Source organism: Girardinichthys multiradiatus, chromosome 9, assembly GCF_021462225.1.
Source record: "Girardinichthys multiradiatus isolate DD_20200921_A chromosome 9, DD_fGirMul_XY1, whole genome shotgun sequence".
Lineage (NCBI taxonomy): Eukaryota > Metazoa > Chordata > Actinopteri > Cyprinodontiformes > Goodeidae > Girardinichthys > Girardinichthys multiradiatus.
In genome coordinates this window covers 33,749,053-33,775,124 of record NC_061802.1, presented here as the reverse complement: position 1 = coordinate 33,775,124, position 26,072 = coordinate 33,749,053, and the positions used below count along the sequence as shown (strand labels likewise).

The 26,072-nt window shown below is 38.7% G+C and overlaps 1 protein-coding gene across 2 annotated transcripts in view; it reads right to left on the bottom strand.

Annotated features, from left to right (window-relative positions):
- Nucleotides 1-26,072, bottom strand: part of ncanb (neurocan b) — a 250,046-nt gene that overhangs the window by 131,033 nt on the left and 92,941 nt on the right. For both annotated transcript variants that reach the window (XM_047375781.1, XM_047375782.1), the window contains exons 3-8: nt 22,634-22,863; nt 22,368-22,536; nt 15,345-15,519; nt 13,305-13,432; nt 4,664-4,957; nt 2,251-3,120 (exon numbers count right to left, since the gene is read on the bottom strand). In XM_047375781.1, coding sequence (XP_047231737.1) covers nt 2,251-3,120; nt 4,664-4,957; nt 13,305-13,432; nt 15,345-15,519; nt 22,368-22,536; nt 22,634-22,863 — 1,866 coding nt within the window. The remainder of the gene's footprint in view (nt 1-2,250; nt 3,121-4,663; nt 4,958-13,304; nt 13,433-15,344; nt 15,520-22,367; nt 22,537-22,633; nt 22,864-26,072) is intronic.

Here is a 26,072-nt window from a genome sequence, read left to right as displayed (position 1 = left end):
CATCCCACCTTCTTATATCTTTCTATTTTGCCCTGCTTCCTTGTGCTGGTCTTCTTTGTTCCCTACCCTCTACTGTGATCATTCAATTGGCTGAGAGGTAGATGGAGATTGGATTGAACAGTGACACAGCCCAGCCTCTGTGTTAATTGGACAAGGCTGTAAATAATGCATGACGACTAAAGCTTGAGTTTTTATCAGTACCTTGAGATGGGGTTGCCATGGGAATTCAGGTAACACAGCAGTGAGTATTTATATTAATAAAGTCAGCAACTGCAAGGTGGGAAAAGCAAATCAGTTATTGAATAATTCTTTTACCTCTCAGTGTGAGAGTGTTTGTCTTAATCTCTGTCCTCTCCTTTTAGCTGATGTCAAGGATGTGTGTGTTATTTATCATGACTATTAGAAGGAAAGCAGCCTCCTTCAGCCACGGGCTAAGGTACACCTCCTCAGTTTCTGTATGTCTCTTCTAAAACTGTAGCTTGGAATTACAGTAGATTGCTCAGGTACTTATAGGTCCAGCAATCTTCCAGCACATACAGTGCCTTGCAAAAGTAATAACAGCCCTTAACCTTTTTCACATTTTTTATGTTTTTAGCCTCAAATTTTTATATATTTTATTGGAATTTTTGTGATAGACCACAACTAGGTAGTGAAGTGTAAAGGAAATGAGAAAATGTTTTTCAATTTCTTTTACAATCAAAAACAGGTAACAAGCATATTTATTCATCCCATTTTAATCTGATACCCATAAATATAATCCTGTGCAACCAATTTAAAGTCACCTAAGTACTGAACAGAATCAATCATTGTATATTTAATCTCAGAACTAACTACAGCTGTTCTGTGAAGGCCTTAGAGGTTTACTGTACAACAAAACCACGAAGACCAAGGAACACAGCGGACATGCCAAGGATAATGTTGTGGAGAAGTTTAAAGTAAGGATGGCCCAAGACATGGCCATCCACTTAAACTGAAAGGACAGCATTAATCACAGAAGCAGCCAACAGACTCAATGAGCTGCAGAGGCCCAAAGCTATGGTGGGGGAAATCTATCAACAGGACACTTCTGCACTGAGCACTCCACAAATCTGACCTTTATGGAGTAGTGAAAGATTCTTTAAATACTGGAAGAAGTCATAAGACGTCTCATTGGCAAAGCCATGAATTGGACATGTGGAAGAAGGTTGTCAGATCAAAATGTAACTTTTTGGCTTACATACAAAAGGCAATGTGTGGCAGAAACTTAGGAACCTGAACAGACCATCTTCATCATGAAACATGTGGGAGGCAGCAACTGCTGCTGTGGGGATCATTGTCTTCAGGAAGGACAGGGAAGCAGGTCAGAGTTCATAGAAAGATGAATGGAGCTAAATACAGGGCTATCCTGGAAGAAAACCTATGAGGCTGCAAAAAAACGTCAGACAGGGGTGGAAGTTCACCTTTTAGCAGGACAACAACCCTTTGAGAATCTGTGGCAAGACCTGAACATTAATGATCACAGACACCCACCATCCAGCCTGACTGCCTTTAAGCTATTTTGCAAGAAGAATTGGTAATAATTTCAGTCTCTAGATATCCAAAGCCGGTAGAGACAAACCCCAAAAAGACTTGCGGCTATAATCGAAGCAAAAGATGGTTCTACAAAGTAATGTCTCTGAGGTACTGAAGAGATATGCATTTCACACTTTTCAGGTCTTTACTCCATGTGTACTTTGCGTTGGTCTATCACATTAATTCCTACTAAAACACAGACATTAAATAACAAGATGTAAAAAAAAAAAAGGCGTGTGAATACTTTCCTAGGGCCCAGTATTCCCTTATTCTGTAATCTACTGTTTTCCCTGCAGTTATAAACTGGGTTAAGGTAAAAAAATATTTGCTTCAACATTTTGAATTTCTATACAGTACATGACCACCACCACCCCTCTCTTTTGTTTGTTTGCAATTACAGTTTAATTAAATTTCATGCAATGCGTCAAATTGCCTTGCGTAGGAATATATTACAGGATCCTCTAGAGGAAAGAGCAGAAAGTGTAGTGCAGAGGCTAAGACTGTTGGAAAAGGATGACATAAATAGATCATGTATTTACCAGCAGCATTTAAATGAACCATGCCTCCATTTGAGCCCAAACAGTTTCTGTTTAGTGCGTTTTTTGCTTAAATTGCAAATGACACAGTTTTGAAACCCTTTGTTTTAAAGGTTGCAATATATTTGTATCAGACATATAAAAATCAAAGATGAGCTCTCACCATTAAAAGTAGATTGCAGGTTGCCATTGATCGAGCTGGTTCCTCCTTTCCCAGGCTGACCGCTGCTGGCCCCTTGCTCTGCGTTTTGGACTGAAGGCATCAGCTTAATGAGAGGCATCAGCTCTTTTTCATGCTCTGACAGCCCCTTTTCTGAACTCTGTAGACTGCTTTTGGGACCCCTGAGGGGGAAAGTGCCAATTCTGTGCTCCAGGATGGCATTGTCCATGCTGCCCTTGTTTCCACTGGGTTTGGGAACACTTAGATTTTTGCCGAATGCCTCTCCCTGTGTCTGGGTCTCTGCAGCTTTTTCCTCAGGCAGTGTGGGTACCCTTTCTGTCTTGTCAGCCCCTTTGCTCCCTGTCCAGAACTTAAAGGGCCTCATGAGAGTGTTAACAAATTCAGTGAGAAGACTGTAACTTGCCTGAGGCTGTGGGGTGGAAGAGGCGATGGAGGATAAGGCTGGGGTTTCTGATCCAAAGTAACTGTGATCCTGGTCCTCATAAGCTGAACCCCCATGGTTCTCTGCACCTTCGATGTCAGGAAAACCAGAAGTGATGTTTCTACCTGCTCCATCCGAACCATTTGGATCTATCTGGTTGACTCTGGATCCATTGCTTCTTTCATCCCAGTTTTCCTCAGACTTCAAGTCGATGACAACATGCTCTTCAGAAATTTCAGACGAGTCATTGTTTTTACTAAAGGAAGGGACTAGTGTTTTGTTTAAGGCAAACAGGTCAGCCCAGATGGACGTTCTGATGGAGGGGCCACTTCTCTGGACTTCAGTGACTAAAGACAAGGCTTCCGACGCTGGTCTCACAGTCTGATACAAAGCCTTCACCTCTGAAGCCTGGATCCCTGCTGGCTGGTGGGCTGCAACACACAACATCTACATTTCCATTCACTTGCTTTTTATCATTTTTTAACATCTGTTATTATAATCATTAGTTTCAAGTTCATTTGATTTTCAACAATAAATACCTGTCATTTTAAATGAATAAACAAATAGGTTTTAATGAGATTCATGTAAACAAATCATATTACCATTTAACGTCTAACTTTAGCAGGCATGATTTAAGTTAAATATTAATGCAAATGCGCAGAGGGATCTATCCATCATTTGTTTGTTTTGACAGGTTCTCAGCCACTCTGTTTTCGTGCTGAGCTTGCTCACTGAAAATGATTTGAGGTAATGCAAATGTTTCACTTTGAAAGGTGGAACAAAAAATGTTATCAATCTATGGAAATGCCCCTCTCAAATATGAAGATTGTATATTTAGCAGTCAATGCAAGATGTCAAAAAATTATAAACTATATTAAACTACAGTATCTTGCAACTTTGCCACAATATGGCCACAAACTTCACTGTATCTTTGCAGGATTTTGTGTTTTCAGACCAACGAAAAGTCGCCCATTATTGAGAATTTGATGGAAAAGAATATGTGGTTTTTAAAATTTTCACTAAAGTAAAAAGTGTGCGATTCATTTGTATTCAGCACTGTACCTCCGTTCTCAACAGTTACAGCTGCATGCTTGTGGGGTATGTCTCTTCTAGCCTTTCACATCTAGAAACTGAAATGTATTCTTATTATTGTTTTTGTAAAATATATTAATCCCAGTCAGATTGGATGGAGAGCATCTGATGACATCAATCTTCAAGTATCGCCAAGTATTCTTTATAAAATTTAGGTCTGTCATTTGACTGGGTCATTCTAGCAGTATTTATCTATCGCAATTTCCCTGTGTCCATTTTCCTTTTCAACTCTGATCCACCTCTTTTACCCTTCTGAAGAAAAATATCCCACAGCATGATGCTGTCAAGTTTTAGTAAAGGAATGTGTGTTTACACCTCACACTAAACAAACACTGACAACATTTAGGAGTATCACAGTAAAGGGGGATGAATACAAATTAACACTTTCCATATTTTTATTTGTAAAGAATTTTGAAACCCATCTGTCATTTTTTTTCATCTTCACAATTATGCACTACTTTTGTTGTCTATCACACACAAAAATACATTGATTTTGTAGTTGTGAAGTTACAACATTTGGAGAACAGGTGTAAATACTTTTTCAAGACACTGTAACTTCTTCAACTCATCTGGCACATGATGAGAGGTCAGTCAGAGTCAATGTGAAACCCAGCTCTTTGTTCTTGCCTCTTCCTCTTTTTATCTATCTTCCCATTCTGTCTCTCAGCCTTCTCTGCACAGAGCATACAAGCTCTCAAATCCACCAGGGGGAACACAAATGTCATACAGTCTTTCTCCAACTCCTTCATGTGTGACACACATACTTAGTGCTAATTAAAAATCAGAATGGAAAGCAAGGCCCAAGACCCCGCAGTTGTTGCTATGGCAATTACCACAATGATGTTACATCGTCTTTATCATACACCAGAGAGCTCCAGTTACCTCTGCAGCAGTAGGCGTCGAAGAGGGCAGTGGTGTCCGGGAAGCCCGTACGGTTTGGGTTGTTGTAGACGGTCCGCACCCCAGGCTCGTCTCCGCCGCAGTTCTTCCGTGGGACGTTGATGGGGTAACGAACACTGCCATCTGCAAGCCAGCCGGGATCACACTGGTCTAAACCAGCCTGCCAAGCCAAGTAGAGCTGCCCGACAGTGGCGAGTTGGGCTCCCAGAGAGTGGCAGTGGGTGGAGGCGGTGGCAAGGCTCAGCTTCTCTGGAACCGTGGAGTGAAACACTTCCCCTGGAGATTGAGAAATTTTTGACAGAATTGGCTTTAATGGTGGATTTACAAATGTAGATATGAGCCTGTACCTTTTTTTTATTATTATTTATTATTAATAAGTAATGAAAAATCTAATAATTATAATTAAAACATGTGAAAAGCACCAACGTTTTAATATTCTCCTTTAGTCAACTTTGAAAACATGGAAGCTACAATTATTAGAATAACATATTTTTTACACAAAAAATTTGTGCCAACACAATATTAAAAGTTTACAGTTACAAAAAAGCAGTTCTTCTGTGCTCAACTCAACTCAGTAATCAAGACATTTTAAAATGGATCAAAGACAAAGTGAATAACAGACAACCAATAAAGGAAGTAGTAGAAACTTTAAAAAATTGCTGTTATTATTGATATGAATAGACTAGAAAGACAGAATATTTTGTCTGTGCAGATCTGAAATAATGTTTAAGGTGTGGTAGAAAATAAGAGCTGCAGAGCAGATGAATAAGTTTTGAACAAGAGTCCAGGAGATTTCCATAAGGTTTTCTGGTACTATTGAACGCAAATGTTAAGGCTAATGGTCTAGATGTTGGCAGAAAGGAGAGAAAAAAGCCTACATTTGATTATGTGAAACCAGATATGTTGGAACGGATGCAAGCTGAAGTGAAATGTGGTAAAACATAAAAAAGGGGAAGAAATATTTTATATATCTAAATAAAATTTGAAGACTAAGCCAATTACATATGTAATCATACTCTCCCATTGCATGCTTCCTCCTACAGCCCAAAAACATGAGTCTTGGGTTAATTAGTCTCAGAATTGTTCTTAGTTACAAAAGTAAGCATGTATGATTGTTTGTTCTACAGTATGCATCTCTGTGTGGCCCTGTGATGGTTCTACCTTGCCTTTTGTCCCTGGACCGATGGAGAAAGGCACCAGTCTCCAGCAACACTTTAAGAATTAATGGATATAGAGGATGGATGGATTGATTTCACAAAATGATCTACTGAGTTATTTATTCAAAAATATAATTAATTTAATCATCTCATTGTTTCCACTGCTGAATATAAACTCTTGATAAGTTTCTGTACCTTTTGTTTTCTCAGCATCGTAGCAGCATTCTAAGTATAAATGATGTATAAATAGCTTCAGAAAATTCTGACTTTATTAGGGTTGATGACACCTGCGACTGAACCACCTCATAATAACTGACCCAAATAAGCTAACCCATTGACAAGGTCAGACTGTGGTTTTAAAAGCCTGCTGTTATAATGACTGTTCTCCAGAATGCGAAGGAGGTCAGTAAAGTATAGCAAACATTTAATTTCAGTCAGGTAAATAAAATTTTATAAAATATCAAGGTTGATTATGTGCTGGGTTATTATTTAATCTACAGCTGCCATTGAAATTAGCATGGATGGCTAACTCAGGTGAGCACAGATTATTATTGTGACCAAAACTGACAAGTCGCACAAGTTAAGGTACACTACCGGTCAAATGTTTTAGACAAACTTTCTCATTTAGTGTTTTTTTTATGTTTATGACTACTTACATTGTACTTAGATACACATATACAATTATGTAGCAAACAAAGAATTGTAAAAGAACTTTGAATATGTTTTATATTTTAGATTCCTTAAAGTAGCTGCCCCTTTGCTGTGATGACTGAAATATTAACATTTGGCCTTCTCTCAAAGAACTTCTGAGAAGTTCTTTCAAGACTCTTTGGAAAACCATTTCAGGTGACCTCCTCATGAAGCTCAAGGAGAGAATACCAAGAGAACAAAGAAGTAATCAAAGCAAAGGGTGGCTATTTCAAAAAATCTAAAATATAAACATGTTTAGGGATATTTCACACCTTTTCTTTGCTACATAATTCCATGTGTTTTTGTTCACAGTTTTGCTGCCTTTGGTGAGAATCTAATATTTAAATAGTTATGAAAATAAAGAGACCCATTAAGTGAGAAATTGTATCTAAAACCTTTGACTGGTAGTGTATTCTAAGATTTTACCAAGTTATTTTTCAACAATAACTCTTCAATAAGAACTTCCGCATGCAAGAGCTTGATTAACACTACTAGACATTCCTCCTGGCTCTGATTAGTTGTTTCTAAATGGGAGCGGTGTATTTCTGCAAATGGCAGTAGGACCACTGGGAGCAGCCAGAGGAGCATGATTTTGTCACAGATAATCTGTCTCATATTGTACAGTCAGGACATTGTGAGAGTTTTAACAAATATGTAAAAAATACATTTTGACAAAAGTTATCTACTGCAGCTTCAAAATAAAAACAGATAGAAATCAGCCAAAAAAATTCTAACTGATTTATCTCCAATTAGAAAAATGGTAAGCTCATGTCTAATGAGGAGAAATACTAGCTTGAGAGATTGTTTTGTTTTTCTTACACTACAAAAACTAGAGCTGCGTAATAAATCAATTCGCAATCATTATTGTAGTATCAGTGTGTGTAATATAACAATTACAAAGGACTGTGTGAATGCAATATTTGGTAGAACATAATCTGTATTGTCAAATGCCATGCATCCTTTACATATCCATAGCATGTCCGGTCAGTTAAATGGAGGCTAAATTACGATGCCCACACAAGGGGTTTTTCCTAAGTGGCTGAGGTGCTAAAGGTCAAGGAGAGTGGTGGGGACATAGAAAGAAAAGTGTCCCAAAAGTTAGGGTTAATTGTGATTGATACCTTTATTGTTTTTTATCAATAGTATCACAATTAAATATTTCCTGAAATTGTGCAACCCTAGTGAAAACCCATTTCCAGAAAACTTGGAGTTTCTAACTATTTTTTAACCAAAGTAAAGGTGATTGATAAAGATACGTATTTTGTCTGTAAATTAAAGATTCAAGACTTTGTCATTTTAGTGTAGGAGGTTATATGTTTAAATTGGACCAGCCTGGTAGCCAGTCGTCATTGATTGCACATTGCACCAGTAAGAGCAGAGTGTGAAGGTTCAATTAGCAGGGTAAGAGCACAGTTTTGCTCAAAATATTGAAATGCACACAACATTATAGGTGGCATACCAGAGTTCAAAAGAGGACAATTTGTTGGTGCACGTCTTGCTGGCGCATCTGTGACCAAGACAGCAAGTCTTTGTGATGTATCAAGAGCCACGGTATTCAGGGTAATGTCAGCATACCACCAAGAAGGATGAACCACATCCAACAGGATTAACTGTGGACTGTGGACGCAAGAGGAAGCTGTCTGAAAGGGATGTTCGGGTGCTAAAGGAGGCCCTACACCATACTAATAAATTATTGTGGTCTAAAACCAGGTGTTTCAGTTTTATTGTCCAACCCCTGTATATCCCCTCAAGTGTTCAGACTCTTATATAAGTAAGATTAAATATAAATTCATATTGCTTCCCATTACCTCTCTTACAAGTTCAGAGCTCATTAAGCTCAGTAGGCTTTTTAAAACATTTATATTAAATCTGAACACTTGTAAATATCTGTATGCTTGAAAGAGAACCTCTATTTACTTTTGCAATACCTGTCAAGGTCCTGGGCATGCAAATGCAGTTTACAGAGACAGGAAGTTGTGTATATCATGCAAAATTAATGGAAGAATTACTTCACATCCAGGTCTGAGCATACCTCTTTCAATGCATGATTCTGAAAAAGATAAAACCAGTTCAGAAGCTGCTGGGAGAGGCACACGAAGGAGAATGGAAATGTAAGGCTAACCACCAGCCAGTGAAAAAGGTGGCACAACAAAACACCTGCAGCAGAGGGATGTTTTCCTTTGGAGCTTTTCCCCTAGGAATAAACATTACACGAGGGAGGGGTTTTAAGAGGCGACTCGGGCAGACAAATAGTCTCCTCTAAACGGTAACCATACGTTTTTCCACTTTTTTGAACTGTAATTAACATGCTGAATAGGAACTAATGGAGGTGGTGATGCTTCTTCTACCGTGAACGGTACAACCCAAACCAATGTGTAAAACTTTATATTTTAAGTAGCTGGTTGGGGAAATATGAATTATAAGTTAGGCTAGGCAGGGGAATGGGGAGGGAAATAATTTTACATGAGGCAGAATAAAAGTAACGTCTTCAGAAAACATGAAAAAATAAATAGGGGGTTACTAAAGAATATCTCTTGTGTAGCTTTCACCAAAATTGTGAAATTGTTATTGTCACCTCAGAAACACAATGGGCACCAAAATCCTTCACAAATCCATTGCTCCTGAAAATATAACAGTCAGGACTGCCTTTTCACTGTGTCTTTTTGTACAGTCACTTGTATAGCAGCTCTTTAACACTTTAGTTTTTTTGGTTTTTGGTGTCATCAAGCTGTTAGCATTATTTTAAAGGAGCCTTTTTGCCACTCCGTGGAGCATTACTGCTATGTGCAGCATAAGCCAAGAAAGTCAAAAATTTTAAAATCCGATCTTTCTTCACTGGTGAATGCACTGGGCACTAATGTGTTGCATAATTATAACATTCTTCTATGTGGAAATCGAGTGGGAAGAAGACTAAATATTTATTATATTTACCAACAGTGAGATGCTTAAAATATGAAGCCAGAGGCAGAAAAAAAGGTGTAAGAAGGTATTAGCAAGGAAACGTGGCCCGTTCTGGGGTGGTCAGGCTCTGGCACTCAGGGGGTTTGGTCTGGCCTCCCCGGTGGCCCCATGCCGTGGGGTGCCTGACATTGCGTGACATTGTTGTAAATAAGCACTATATAAATAAATAAACTGAAACTGAAACTATCTGTGTAGTTATGCTGCTATAGGCTTAGGCTGCTGGAGCACATAATGACCACTTTCACCCTCTTCGCTACATTCTCACACTACTCTCCAATTTTGCATTATTTGCTGTTATTTCAGTTTTTAACTTTATGTTCTCACTCTTTTCTCTTCCTAGAAGCTACACCTGGCCTGAGTCTGTATCTACCTGTGACACCTTTCTGGAGGGGGGCATTGTCCAAGATTCTGCTGGCAAAAACTTAATGTTCACCTTCTACAAATGATCCACCTGGCCCTGTCTTTCAGTGTTTAACCCTTTCTCTCTCCTAGACATAGTAATTGACTGAGCTTTTACTGTAACTAATTATACAGGTCCTTCTCAAAATATTAGCATATTGTGATAAAGTTCATTATTTTCCATAATAGCATGATTAAAATTTTACATTAATATATTTTAGATTCATTGCACACTAACTGAAATATTTCAGGTCTTTTATTGTCTTAATACAGATGATTTTGGCATAAAGCTCATGAAAACCCAAAATTCCTATCTCACAAAATTAGCATATCATTAAAAAGGTCTCTAAACGAGCGATGAACCTAATCATCTGAATCAACGAGTTAACTCTAAACACCTGCAAAGGATTCCTGAGGCCTTTAAAACTCCCAGCCTGGTTCATCACTCAAAACCCCAATCATGGGTAAGACTGTCGACCTGACTGCTGTCCAGAAGGCCACTATTGACACCCTCAAGCAAGAGGGTAAGACACAGAAAGAAATTTCTGAACGAATAGGCTGTTCCCAGAATGCTGTATCAAGGCACCTTAGTGGGAAGTCTGTGGGAAGGAAAAAGTGTGGCAGAAAACGCTGCACAACGAGAAGAGGTGACCGGACCCTGAGGAAGATTGTGGAGAAGGGCCGATTCCAGACCTTGGGGGACCTGCGGAAGCAGTGGACTGAGTCTGGAGTAGAAACATCCAGAGCCACCGTGCACAGGCGTGTGCAGGAAATGGGCTACAGGTGCCGCATTCCCCAGGTCAAGCCACTTTTGAACCAGAAACAGCGGCAGAAGCGCCTGATCTGGGCTACAGAGAAGCAGCACTGGACTGTTGCTCAGTGGTCCAAAGTACTTTTTTCGGATGAAAGCAAATTCTGCATGTCATTCGGAAATCAAGGTGCCAGAGTCTGGAGGAAGACTGGGGAGAAGGAAATGCCAAAAGGCCAGAAGTCCAGTGTCAAGTACCCACAGTCAGTGATGGTCTGGGGTGTCGTGTCAGCTGCTGGTGTTGGTCCACTGTGTTTTATCAAGGGCAGGGTCAATGCAGCTAGCTATCAGGAGATTTTGGAGCACTTCATGCTTCCATCTGCTGAAAAGCTTTATGGAGATGAAGATTTCATTTTTCACCACAACCTGGCACCTGCTCACAGTGCCAAAACCACTGGTAAATGGTTTACTGACCATGGTATCACTGTGCTCAATTGGCCTGCCAACTCTCCTGACCTGAACCCCATAGAGAATCTGTGGGATATTGTGAAGAGAACGTTGAGAGACTCAAGACCCAACACTCTGGATGAGCTAAAAGCCGCTATCGAAGCATCCTGGGCCTCCATAAAACCTCAGCAGTGCCACAGGCTGATTGCCTCCATGCCACGCCGCATTGAAGCAGTCATTTCTGCAAAAGGATTCCCAACCTAGTATTGAGTGCATAGCTGTACATGATTATTTGAAGGTTGACATTTTTTGTATTAAAAACACGGATGAAATATGCTAATTTTGTGAGATAGGAATTTTGGGTTTTCATGAGCTGTATGCCAAAATCATCCGTATTAAGACAATAAAAGACCTGAAATATTTCAGTTAGTGTGCAATGAATCTAAAATATATGAATGTTAAATTTTCATCATTACATTATGGAAAATAATGAACTTTATCACAATATGCTAATATTTTGAGAAGGACCTGTATGTGCTCTCTTTCAGACTCTATCCTTGAAAACTGCCTCAAAGTTTATCTATTCTTTCTTTCTAGTTGAAACAACTAAAGGAGCTACATCCATTAACATTTACTTTTTCTTCCCATAAAAAGTACTCCTGGATCAGTGCTTCTTTGTTCTCTTTGTGTGTCTCTGCTCTGTTCTCTCAAACCCCCAGTCGGTCGTGGCAGATGGCCGCTCACACTGAGCCTGGTTCTGCTGGAGGTTTCTTCCTGTTAAAAGGGAGTTTTTCCTCTCCACTGTCGCTACATGCATGCTCAGTATGAGGGATTGCTGCAAAGTCAACGCCAGTGACTGTCCACTGTCGCTACATGCTCATCCAGGAGGAGTGAATGCTACAAATCTTTGACTCGATGCAATCTGCTGGGTTTCCTTAGATAAAAAATATTTTTATCCAATTTGAATAAATAACTGAATCTGACTGCACTGTTCAATGGTTAGGATTAATTGGAATGTATGTCCCTGACTTTTGTGAAGTGCCTTGAGACGATGTGTTGTGAATTGGCGCTATTTAAATAAACTGAATTGAATTGAATTGAAACCATTAACAGGTGTTCATTGAGCCAATTTTAGCAGGTATTAGTCATTTTGCACCTTCATCATCTGATATTTTTGCCGCTTTGGTGGCTTTGTACCTTACTTTTTTGGATTTGAAAGAGAGGACAGAGGATGTCAACTTCCATCTGCCTAGGGAGCTTTTTTGTCAGATTGGCAAAGCAGTAATTTGACCTGTAGCTGTAAATGTATTACACCAGATATGCTGTTTAATCATTTTAAACTTTCAATCTGTATAATGAAATATGATAGGTGTGGAAAGGTTGACAGTTTCTTCCGAAAATCTCAGAATGAAGGAAATGTTATAAAGACTACAGTTTAGGGAGACTACTGTTTACAGTTAGTAATGCTAACAGTGCCAATTTTGCTAACCACATCTGCAAAATGCTACAGACAGTTTAACATTTTAACTCCCAAACATTTAGTCTAAAATATAATGATCACCTGTAAATGAAAGTCCTCATGATGTTAGGGACTTTGGGTTCAGTGTCATTTTAGTAGATATTTGTTTTTAGTCACTGCTAGGATGTTTATAGTCATTTAGCTTATGAGTTTCCTTGTTGCTCACTTGTAGTTAGCAATGTTTTGCTTAGTTATTGCTCTTTGTCTCTGTTTTTAGTCATACCCACACCTTCCTCCGTTACCATCCTAATTACACTGATTTGTCACACACCAATGTGATTTCTTACCTGTTTTCACTCAATCTGTAGCCCTCCTTCGTATTTCTGTTATTCAGCCTACTCATTCTTTGTATAATTTTCCTGGTTCTCCCAGTGTAACTATATAAGTTTCCTTACTGCTCCTCTGTAATGCCCCTGTGCTCCAAGTTCTCTGATTTTCTGTTCCATATTAAACTGACCTCAACAAGATATCACCTGCCTCCTGCCTACATTTTGATCTTAGACAACTGCGGTTTATGACATAAAGAGAAACAGCTAAAATCTGTATTGGCAGCTTTATGCTTCGTCAATACAGAAATGGGCCACAAAACTCTGATCAGTGCGTCTTTTTAATAATGTCCGTTATAGTGTCCGCCCACTGAAAATTACTGGCTTAGGAATGCCTGCTTTAATTAAAATAATGGTTTAGGTTCCTAATTCCTACCTTGAAGCTTCTTTGCAAAGCAGTAGACATCGAACAGCTCGTCAGGAGCCCTATAGCCATAGTTACGAACACCAGGTGAGTCCTCTCGATCACCATAGCAACCGGGCCGAGGTGACTGGATAGGGTACCTGCAGAAGAAACCAAGTGGAAAAAACAAATATAGAGAGAGTTAAAGAAATGTTATATGGGCTGACCATGAAAAAAGCAGTCGCAGACAGATTTGGCTCCCCAGGGATAGGTCCATGCTACCGAGTAGAAGATAAAAATTCAGCAACACTTTTATCATTTCCTGCTCTAAATACAGTAGGTTTAAAGATACCTTCCCAAAGAAAAAACACAGTAGCCCTCAAAACTGACAGTAATACCACAGTGAAAAAGTCAATAAAATCAGCCAATTTCCTGCCAAAAGCAAAATGTACATATTCCCTCGTTTTTTTTTTTACTATGATGCCTTTGGTCATAGTTTTCTCAGCAAACTGTTTTAAATGTGTGAAGCATTTGTCATATGTGTGTGCCACAAATTGTGATATATTTTAAGACAGAAGCAGAAAGAGAGTGAGAGTAGAGGCAAGGAGTCAAGGAGAGGTTAAAACAATGAGGATTCCTTCAGCGACTTGGCATGCCTACAGAGCAGAAAGAAACAGCAATCTATATTAGGGTCCCACCTTTGCAATTATTCCTCAGGAACATTGATTCCAGTAGCACTAAGGCAGAGCAAAGAGGTTGAATTAAAGGTTACCATAGGTATACAAAGTCTTAGAAAATAAATGCATAGAGGCCAATATATAGTACACACACGTTTTTACATGACCATAAACGCTTTTCTCCTAAATGAAAAAAAGAAATGAAGCATTACAGTTCTGTTGTGTCTGTGGCTTCTGCAGCAGTATTTCTGTTTGTGGCTGAACACATAACCCTGGGTTTTGGTGTGTTTTCCCCTTGAATTAATTGGACACTTCCCTCTTGGAAAAATGTACTATCAGAACCTCTTAAAATCTGGACCAATTAGATAGCTACCAAGTGAAAACAGCAAGGGTGCAGGACAGAAAGAGGAAAAAAAAACAATTGGAGAAGAAAGTGGTGCCACTGCAAGAATGTGAAAAAGCGGTCAGGAAAACAACAAACAGCATGCCTGCCAACTGAAGCAACTCTGATTTGGAATTAAAATGTAGATATAGAGAACCAGACAAGATTTTACTGGGAGTTTTTGGCACATGCAGGGCTCCTGACAGGCAGCTCCAAGGGTGCAGATGTCGTTAACTCAATTTCCAGTCATCAGACAAGCAGTTAGTTTCAATTATAATGCATAGTTTTAATTACAAATCCATGTATTCTGACTTGGTTAACTTTTCTGTATTAAAAACATTTTTATTAGTATAAAAAATGTGTCTGCTTTAAGAAGCAAAGCTATTTGGGAGAGATCTAAAAATATTGACTTACTTCAGAAAGCCTCACACTGTCAGAATGATGTTAATCATTACAACAGCTTGATAGTCAGATTCAGCTTCAGTCTGTATGAACGCCCTTCTATTCTGCCACTTGGATTTCAGACAATCTTATAACTGAATCCGGCTATATTTTTACCAAAGGAGAACTGGCAGAGAAAACAGCTAGGCTGCAGAGAGATTTAGGAGTAAAAAATACATCTCTAACTCTTAACTTCCACATTATGTGGTCTGCAGTATATCATTTGTTGCCTTGACAACTCAAGCCTAGAGGCCAATCAGTGTTTTTCTTTCAGCCCTTTTCTTTCTTGTTCTGCTTTCAAAATATCATGTGTGACAGTATTAAAACAATTAGACATAATTCCACATTACAGTAGTGGGGTAAGTGAAAATAATTGCTGTCCTCTTGAGAGTATTTCTGACCTGACGGACGGACGGACAGACGGACGGATGGATGGAATAGATAAAGTCTTGAAATATAAGTTCTTTTTCCATGCCCTATTTTTTTCCGACACTTAAATGCTCTTCCTTACTATTACAATTCCGCAGTTTCTCAGACTTTGTATAGGAAACATAAGCAAATCTTTTGCCTCACCGTACAGTCTGATCTGCCAGCCAACCAGCATCACAGTTCTCATAGCCATCAGCGAAAGTTGCTTGCAACTGACCGGGTGTTGCGATGGCAGCTGAGTTCTCTGTGCACACCCTCTTGGCATCAGCGAAAGACAAGGCATAGCGGTCGTGAGGGGCCCGGTAGTGAAACACCACACCTGAGATATAAAGATAGAAATATAAGACATTACAACAAATAGAGAGGCTGAGCCATAAAAAGAGAATATACATATGCACCCTGGAAAACACAGTGTATTTTATGAACAGCAACCTTGTGCCAATAAACATGAGCACGTACATGCTCGGAGGTAAACAATCAAGCCCTCTGGACGTAGTCATTATGTGCTGACATTGTTCCATCTGTGCAGGACAAACCTACAGCGCTCGGGTTCAGCACCCTATGTGTACCGTACGTGTCTCTGCTTTGCATAAGATCGTCCACTGGCCTATTAAAAAACTAGATGTTGCCCTTGGATACAGTGTATGACAAACAGTGGGGATGTTTATCTTATTGCTTTAGCAGTACACACAGTGCCGCCCTGCTGAATTCTGCCTGCTTCTCAATTCATGATGGAATGACAAACTGGGAAAACAAAAAAAAAAACAGAGCAACAATGCTTTCAATATGGATTGGCAACCGTCTAGGGTGGAAAATACCTCTCGCTCAATGACTGCTGGAAATGAGCACCAAATACGCTGGAAGGGTAGGGGGTATAGAAGATGGATGGATAGATAGAATTCATTCTGCAGATATGTGTATTGAACTTTTAAAGGCCGTGATTTTTCAGTGTTTGATGGCAACTACTACATCAGTAAATAATTAGTACTGCACTGTAATGTATGGTTCTTTTTTTTAATAGTTGGACAGCCAGAACTGGACTGATGTTTCTTACATTAAAACAAAAAACAACAACCATAAGAACCAAAACAACAACAACAACAAAAATCAGCTTCTTGTCCATTGTTTCCATTTCACTTAAAAGTTTAAGTTTCCAAGTTTGAAGGTGTAAACATTAACTGAAAGCCTAGAATTTGAAATTCCAGGTGGGAAAGTTGGAGGACCTCAAATTGCAAAATGGTTGCCTGGCAAATAAAATAGAAAAAAACAAAGCTTATTCAGACTTTTGGTAATTAGCATCTTATTAGATCTTTTAGCCCCATTCCTATACAACCTTGTTCATAGGTACAAACCAGAGAAATATTCAGTTATCCTGGTCATTGAGCACATCCATTAGCAAAACCCAATGACCTTGGAAGTGGAGTACAGCTTCTGACGCTTTTATGACATTCCCATATAGTCGTGGGCTATCTCCCCCTTTACTTTTATTAAGTAAAATAAGGTATAATTTCAAAACCGCCAAAAATGTCGGGTTTTTTTCGTATGTGTACAGAAAATCTGTCCAAGGACAATCAGTGAAAGTTATCACAGTTTTAAAACCAAGGCTTTAGGGTAGGCAAGAATGCTGAGAAAAGAAAAACGGTGAGAAAATAAAATTGACTACAAGAGACTACTTTAGTTGATCTGTGGAAGGTTCATATGTCCATCTACCAATTTGTGCCTGACATTCACACGCCCCCAGGGACTATCCAGTGTCATGCAAGCTTGTGGGCTTCTGGCTGCTAACATGCCTCATTTATCCTCTGACTTTGTCTGGGAGAGTGTAAGATTCCATGACATATGGATGCCAGGGTGGCAATTTAAACATAAGAATAACACTGCAGGCCTTTGGTGCAAAAAAGCTAGCAGGAATGTTTTGAAGATAAGATGTAAACAGAATTCCCCACTGTCTCTGCAGACTATTTGGCTATTTGGTCACTCCCCTCTCAGCTATATAGAGCATAAACCCCCTCAAAGTTTTTCGTTGTTACTGGCCCTAATTTTCAGCCTCCATCCCTTTGCCTTTGAGGCTGTCGGAGTTTGCCAAAACAGAGATGCTAGTTTGTTCGCTAATATGTATGCTGGAGAGACAAATACGTTTCCTCTCAGTAAAGGAAACCCGGACCTGTTCCACAGAAGGGTTGAACGCCCAGCACCTCATGTCTATTTTTACCCTTAGCATCTTTGCACATCCTCACACAGTCTCCAAGGGGAAGAGCAGAGAGGCATCATATGTGGCTGAATAATGCCCTCGTTTTAGCATGGTGAGTAGCTAGTATTCTTTGCCCCCTGGCAGAGTGCAGTGTAGTAAGCAAACTGCATTTTTCATTGTTTGAGAAAAAAACTGCATTCATTTGTGAATGCACACAAAGATACAGAATAGTAATTCCAAGGAAAAGAGGATTGTAAAATATCATGAATAAGACTTGCATTGAAAAATCTGGACTTCCAAAGCATATAAATATTAGGGCATGTTTTTATAAAATATGCTTGTCTGCTTTCTCGCTGAGGGATTATGAAGAAAAAATGCTCATGTTTCTCAGTTTAAAATTACAGAAAAAAACTGGAATTCTAAACTTCTAAAATCCTATTTTTTACAGCTTTAAAACTCAAAAATCCTCTAACTAATACCGCTAACTTGGATTTTAAATACACTGGCTGGCTTTATGACTTTATAAGAATGACTAAGACAGTGCAGTTTTAAATCCAAAAGGAGTCACAGAATGGAAATATCTCTAAAATCATTGTTAACTTTAATGCAAGACGTTATGAAAAAATAACAAAGAGAGCACATATATGGGTCTCTGCAGAATATCTGCATTACTTGTCCAGTAATATAAAGCCCTCTTATCTTATCTTCATCCAGCTTAACTTCAAATCTGCATGTTAGTGAGAGTGCTCGAAATTCCTTCGTTTTGTTTTTGTGTTGCTTTTTAACTGAGAATTGTATGTTGTTAAAATATATTTTTGTTTTTTACTACTTAATTGGTGGCACAATTATTGGTGCCCCAAACCATCCCTTTAAAGTAAACTATGTGAGCATTTTCTCTCATTTATACTTAACGTTTTATGTCAATCAGAGTTTCTAGGAAATTGTATTCAGTATTTAATTATTATATGTATAAATGCAACCTGACATACAACTACAGTCCTTTAATCCTCCCTTTAATCATCTACAGGCCATTAAAGTAATATTTGGAGTAGCTAAAATATAACTAAGGCATTTTTAATGTATACTTTCAAGTTGATTAGATTGTCTAAAAAAATCTATTAGTAATGCATGACTTCTGACAGACACCTTCTCTTTGAAATAAGAAATATAGCATAACATGACATCCAAGTATGGCTAAATAACTGTATGTATTCTTGTCTTCGTAGGTCACGAAGTGACAACAAAAATAATAAATAATAATTTGCACATTTCTACAGACACAAAAATAATTAAAACATTTACAACAATTGAATCTGTGACAAACAAGGCTGGACCTAGACCTATATTTATCTTGCAAGCAAGCTTAGTAACCAGGATGGTAAGATAAATAAAAAATCTCCAAAGCTGACTAAGGGAGAGCTGCAGTTTTCATACCAACCATCAGATGCTTTCAACAAGACAAAACCAATTGTTTGGGTTTCATAACTGTAAAAAGCTAGTTCTGTCCTACCATTACAAATGTAAACATGTGGAATTAAATAAACTTAACCTGGACTTTAACTGGAAACCAAGGGATTGAGCTTTTTAGCAATAAAAACTCAAGGTGGATTTGGTGAAAACTAAGGATGAATGTTAGGGAGCTCCTCGTGCCTACTGTTAAGTATGGTACAGGATCTATGATGCTGTTGGACCAGTTTATCTTTCAAAGGCACCAGGACACTTGTTACAGTGCATTGCGTCGTAAAATTTGCTGTGCTCTTCAAGTAAACTGATAATGGGTCATTGCTGTCTTTTAATAGGACAGTGGTTCAGACATACGGCCAAATCAACCCAGAAAAGTTTCAACAGACATAAAATCAAACTTCTTCCATAGGCATCTCAGTTCTCAGAGTTAAGTCAGCTTGACAATCTGAGTGTTAAGTTGAAAAAACGAGAGCATAAAGTATTGACATATTACATTAAAAAAATGTGGTGTTTATTATTTTGAATACTTTTACACATCCTTACTAGGGGTATCAATTAATGTGAAATGCGCTCTATACTTTATATTATCGTGGTAAGATTGTAGACCATTGCACTACATATTGTTCTGTTCCTCAAGCATAACATAGTCAAAACGAATTAAATATTCTGAGCTTCATTTAAGGCTGCTATTATTAACTATCAGTGAGCATAATACAGATCTATTCAGAAAATATTTCAGTTACATAATCTCTGCCTCTTGACTTGTCTTAGTTGCATGCAGTCCCTTGCAACTCTAAAATGGATAAGTCGTGTAGAGAAAATAAATGAATAAGTAATCACAATTGCTTTTTTACCATCTTTAGGGCTGAAACACCATCCTGGTCTGCGATGAGATGTCATATCTGAGCACTATTCATGCAGATGTTGAGGTGCATCCAAGAAACATGACTTTTAATCCCATGAGAACACATAAAAAAAGAAAATGGAACTGAGAGCAATGAGGGCAATCAAATAAGAAGTAGTATGAATATACAGAAGAAGACAGTGATGCTTAAAAAACATAGTCATGAGCATGAAATGAGAGGTGTGGAGTTTTATGTAATGATGCAGCAGAGCATTAGCAATACTTGCAAATTACTAAGTTGATTACTGAGTAGAATTAGAGAGAATAGCCGAGTGTTGCCCCGTAGCAAGACTGCCAATAAAGACTAAGCCCCAGAGATGGTTACTCCTCGCTGGCTTCATAATCTTCATAATCGGTTTCTTTCTAAATAAGTGGCATCGATTGGCCAAGAGTTGCAGGACACAGGGTCTCAAAAACATATTAGCAGGGGTCTTTTAATAAAAATGCTGCTACTTAAGAAGGAAAAAGTAGGCGCTATACATCTGAGAAAATATAGCACTCATACTGAAGAATAGGAAATAGATAAGACATATTAGACTGATTTTCCCGTATTAAAGATTGCACGTATTCCCATAAGGGCCGTAAGCTTGCAAAGAGAAAATGATGTTTGTTACTTAAAACAGTGGCCATTGTAGCATGCTGTGCCTTTAAAAATAATGAGGTCACTGTGCTTTTGGAGCTAATCTTAACTGCATTTGTGCAAGCAAAGTTTGTTGCAAATAATAATATGGTGTGCAGTTACTCTGCCGATTATAACAGCTTGCCAGTAAACCTAATGAGTGACCTGGACAGAATATGGTGACAGCTTTAAGGCTACTACACCTTAACATTGTCTTTGAAATTGTCCAGAGTGTTACTAGGCCATGTGTTACCAAATAAAAAAGCCTCTAACAACCATACAAAGCTAACAGTGTGAGACTATGTGACAGTAGTGGGGATTGCTGGATTTCAGCCCTATTCGTTTCATTCTGCTTTCAGGACTTAACTAGCTCAGTGCATTGCTGTTTAATGTATCCAAGTGCCTTTCACCTTGCCACATCATCATATATTCAGCAGTGACAGTAAACAGCCCTGGCTGTAATGGCTGTATTAGCCTGACATGGAAAACAGAGTTATTAGTATTCATAGTTGCAGACCTTGAAAACAATGTGTTAACAGCTCACAGCCAATGAGTGCAGCATAGATTCTGTTAGGGAATAGTTTCTGCGGGTGAACTCACAGATTGCATCAGGAAACACTCAGTGGTTTTAAATAGTTGTCAGTAAGAACTGTTGAGGAATATGCTCAATGATATAGGATCACAAAGAATGACAGATTTTGAAATAAAATAATCATGTACTATACTCCCAAAAGGTTACATTCCTACTTTTATATATTAATAAGCATTATATTAAATCTCAGCTTTGATACATAGCCTTTAACAACCTTAGCCTTTTAGTGTGTTGTGTTATGGAAAAATCTGACCATTCTTTTAATATAGTATTTTTGAGGTCAGACAAGGCCTGGTCCAGACTCTCTGCTGTAATTCATCCTAAAGGAGGTCTCTTGTGTTCAGGTTAGGGCTCTGTGCAGGACTTTCAATTTCCCCCACACCAACCCTGCTCATCCATGTTCTTATGGACCTTATTTTTTGCACTGGTACACAGTCATATTAGACCAGGAAGGGCTCCATTCCCAAACGTTCAATATGTCTTTACACTGGAAATAAAGGGCCTAACCCAAACCCCTGGAACTCAAACCCACCGTGTAATACTCTCTTGACTGAAATTTAACGCTGGCCTAATGTAGTTGGGCATATTTGGGAATATTTAGTAGCGAAGAAATATCATAAATGGACTTGTTACAGAGGTGACATCCTATTATGACACCATACTTGAAGTCCCTCACCACAAATGTTTGTAGAAACTGTCTGCATACCTGGTTTCTAATATATCCCCATGGCCATGGAAGAGATTGGAACAACTGAATTCAGTTATTTGGAGCAGGGTCTCGAGACTTTTTGTAATATACTGTGGCCTCACACCTTTTTTTGCCTTTTAATAAACCCAATCATGGTGCTGACTCAAAAGTTACTATAACTTAATACATACATAAGACTAAGTGGACAGTTTAACAAATGTAGAAATCTAGTTTTGAAAATATAGGGTAGTGGAATCAGGTAGTTTTTTATACAGAAATCCATTGTTATACACAGCAAAGTCTTAACTGATTCTCTTTGAGTATCTGGATTGATGAGTAATTTTAAATAATCAATTAAGCAATTATAAATATTTCAATAAATTACAGCTTCAGCAAATCGTCACGTTTTTTTTTCTTTTTGAAGGCAGTCTTATCGATCAAGCTGCTGCATGTGAGACATCTAATTAACTCTGAAAGCAAATCATATAAACAGGTTCCTCCTCAACTGCAGAATATGACATAAGCAATTTTTTTTCTGTTGCCTTTGCATTTGTCTTTTTAAATTTCAGTCCTTCCAACTGACAATTGCCAAAACACAAATGTCAAACTTAAATTGACATAAAAAGGTTGCTGCATTGGCTAGTTACTTTTTATTTGACCAATCCATTGCAATAATGTACATGTAACAGCTTAACTCTATTTTATTTACCTGTGACCTCCAGTGGAACAGTATCCTGCTCATCATTGATGCCTACCACAACTTCACAGCGATAAAGACCAGAGTCGCTGGAACGCAAGCCAGTCAGAGCAAGACTGGCATTGTAGCTGTCCTTACTATATCCAGGCAGTGAGACACGACCCTGGAAGGCCTTTTTCACCTGTAAAACGTGGAGAAAGAGCAAATTAGAAAAGACACGATAATAATGGTAGAGCAAGATAGTTTAATGTTACATGTTTTGATGGTCGTTACCTTACCTTGACCACATTGTCTTTGGCCACCAGGACTGACTGCTCCTTCTGCAGGCCATCAGAGCCTCTCTGACCCCAAACCTTGGTCCATTTGATCCTTGGGGGCTCTTGGAATGAGCTGGTGCCGGGTCGAAGGGTGAAGAGGCAAGGGAGCAGAACTGTTCTAGACAGCTCCTCGGTAATGGTCTGATGATTCACCTTTCGCATATTCACCACACTGTCAGCATTGGTTAAACCTGAGAAGAGCAAAGGTAAAGGGAAGAGAGAAGAAGAGAGATTAATCGATCCTCTCTTGTAAATACAGCCACTGAATGTTATTTCCCATTACTCTGAAAAGGTTTCAGTTAATTGATTCCTAGGGACAAAACATGTCCTTTCCTTCCATTTTCTTTAGTTCCATTAAAATCCTCCTGTTTGTGGAGTAAAAGCAAAATAAGCAGAAACTCACTGCATGTCTGTGATGATTGGTCAGTGATCTAACATACCATTAATGTACTAGCTGACAGTAAGACTAAGTGAATAGAGAAAATGCCAAACTTGCTTTATAAACCTTACATCAACCACTGAATATGCATTGGAAAATCAATAGCAAGCACCACTTTGCCGTTTAAAGCATTACCTCGAAGAAATAGGTATTAGATCTACTATATCTATGAACAAGCTCTCATTTTCCTGTGCATATGCTATACTTATCATACATTATCATAATGTTCTAATTCTTGTCGCCTTGCTTGAAGTAAAAGAGATGCATCATTTACATTGCAGAGGTAAATATCGTTCAAAACAGCTCCTAATCTCTGATGCATATGTACTCATTCACATGTGAGTGACTGATGTTTACTTTCAACATTGTTAGTTTTTTCTTGCTCCCTTATCTGTTAATGTTCACTTTTCTGTCACATCTGAGAATCATAAAAAAGGGACTGTGTCTAATCTAATTCTCTAAGGCTTGGTGGTGATACATGCATGTTCAATCAGCTGACCAGTTGTTGGCTATGCTGCCGGAAGCAGTTCTGTAATGTTTCTCTTGAACACTCTCTTAATGGAAAAGTTAACCGGGTATTTTAAAATGTAATTTATTTTTCCTAAAGGCTATCTAATGTAGATATGGCAAAAATGCTGTCTTTTGTATGCTTCTGCACACTAAATCAGTAGTGTGCAACAGAGTGCTCAAGAGTGATGAAAAGTTGGCATAAGGAGAGCCAGATGGACACCATGATGCACCTCTGACCAACTACACACATACCAAACAAGAAGCATGTCCAATCAAACTAATCAAGCCTGGATCAACTCGATTACAATTTAATTGGGTTGTTTTATTCACTGGAACATCCTTAAATCTTTTGGCAAGATAGTTTTTGAGGTTGCTTACATTTGGCCCAAACATCCAACAGCCCTCCAGGCTCAGAGTAAACTCCCTGGGCAGACAACACCTGCATGAGCCACAGCTGGCAGGCCTTTCTGGCCTAGAGAGACAAGGCCGAGAGACCTGACAGAACCACAAGCTGGCTCTGAGAAAGTGAACCTCCATGTAGATTCTCTCCATTGATTCCTACGATAAGGTGTCTTTCTAGCACTCAACGTCCAGGTCTTCCTCTTTCAGGGGTCCTTCTCATAAATTCCTTGGACTCCAGAAAGGTATATAAAAAATCCCAGTTATGTGCGTCAACCAATTTTAACTCCAGAGAGAGATCATTATGGTTAGATCTTTATCAGCTAAAGAAAATTTGAACGTTCGTTCTCCAAATATTTAAGAATTCTGTTAAAGTAGATAGATTTCCTGTTTCCTTATTTCTTGTTGATTAATGAATCATTATACATATATATTATGCATCACTTGCAAGCTTTAGTAGCGAGACATTTATCCACCAATCTCCCCTTTACTACAAAGGTTAAAGAAAACTAAAGACTGGACGTATCAGAAGAAGTGAGGTTCGTACAGTACACTCCATTCCACATTTATCGGCACACCTGGCAAATATGTGGCACAATTATTGTTAGCACTGCTGTTAATACTTTTTATACAACCCCTTTTTTCCAATAGGGCAGGGCTTAGTTTTTTTCTTAATGTTTCCCATTGTTGGAGTATCCAGATCTTTGACCATTCCTCTTTGCAAACACTCTCTAGATCTTCTAGAGTCCAAGTCTTCTCATATGCTTTTAACTTTTTCCCCTGACCCATAGGTTTCTGCTGTACTAACTGTGGGTCTGGGGAAAACAAACGCCATAGAATGGGGCTTATTTTGTGTCTGGTAAATGTTTTTTTCTGCTAATTTGGCCAAATATTTCTAGTCATTATTCTGTTGAAAAAAACCCAATGATGACTCATTTTTAGTTTTTTGGAATAGGCCAAACTTTTTTATGTACAATTCTCTTGTATTTCAACAAATCTATGATGCCATGCACTCACCAACAATGCTAGGGCCCTAGGAAGAAAAATGGTCCACCCCACAGCATGTCAGGTCTTCCACCATACTTAATAGTGGTCAGCAGGTATTTTTTGAAATATGCATTATTGGTATTACATGAGATCCACCGAGAGTGTTTGTTACCTAAAAAAAATCCATCCAAGTCTCATTTTACCAAAGAATACTGATTGTGTTAAAGGCCCAGTAGATTTAATAAACAATACGTTTACATCTTCAGCGGTAGGACAGAGAGGTTTTTTGCAGACAACACTCCCCAAAAACTGGTTGGTATTTAGACAATAAGTGTTTTTAAGAAAGACTTGGTGACCCCAAGATACCAGTCTTTGCTGCATTTCTTATACAGTTAGTTTTGGATATTTTTAAAACCTTGCTCCTAACTGTGTGTGGTAGAAGCCTTATTGGTCAACGTTCTTTTTGTTTTAAACTTATGAATTAGAGCTCTAATGAGAAGCTATATTTTGGTTACTGTTTCCTGGCATATGAAGACCAAATAATATCTGTCTCATTTTAAAGGCATCTTGTGTTTCCCACTTAAAATAGAATTAGGCCTCTGTGTCAGAAATCATGGATTAGCAATCCAAGTGAAGTATGGATAAAAATAACTTGGTTACGTGTATGTTATGTGAAAGTAGCTTCTCTTACCTGTTTGTATGACCTAAAAAAGTATTCACTCTGCTGGTACCAGGTGCAGAGTCAGATTTATGTTAGAGCTCATTATGTTTAATTCTGCTAGGCCTCAGGGAGGGTTCAGAGATGCCAGGAGGTACCACATACAGATAAAGACGGAACTCACCCCTGAGTTCAAGGTATATTCTTTGGCCTGTTTCTCTCTGAAGAGTTACAATGCAGTTCACCTCAGCCAGGCTGAAGTTTCTCAGTCCTCTGTTGAGATACTGTGGCTCAGTAGGAAGAGTAGTCGTCTTGCAATCATAAGGTTGTGGGTTCAATTCCAGCTTCCTTCTACCATAGGTTGATGTGCCCCTGGGCAAGGCACTTAACCTCAAGTTGCCTACCGA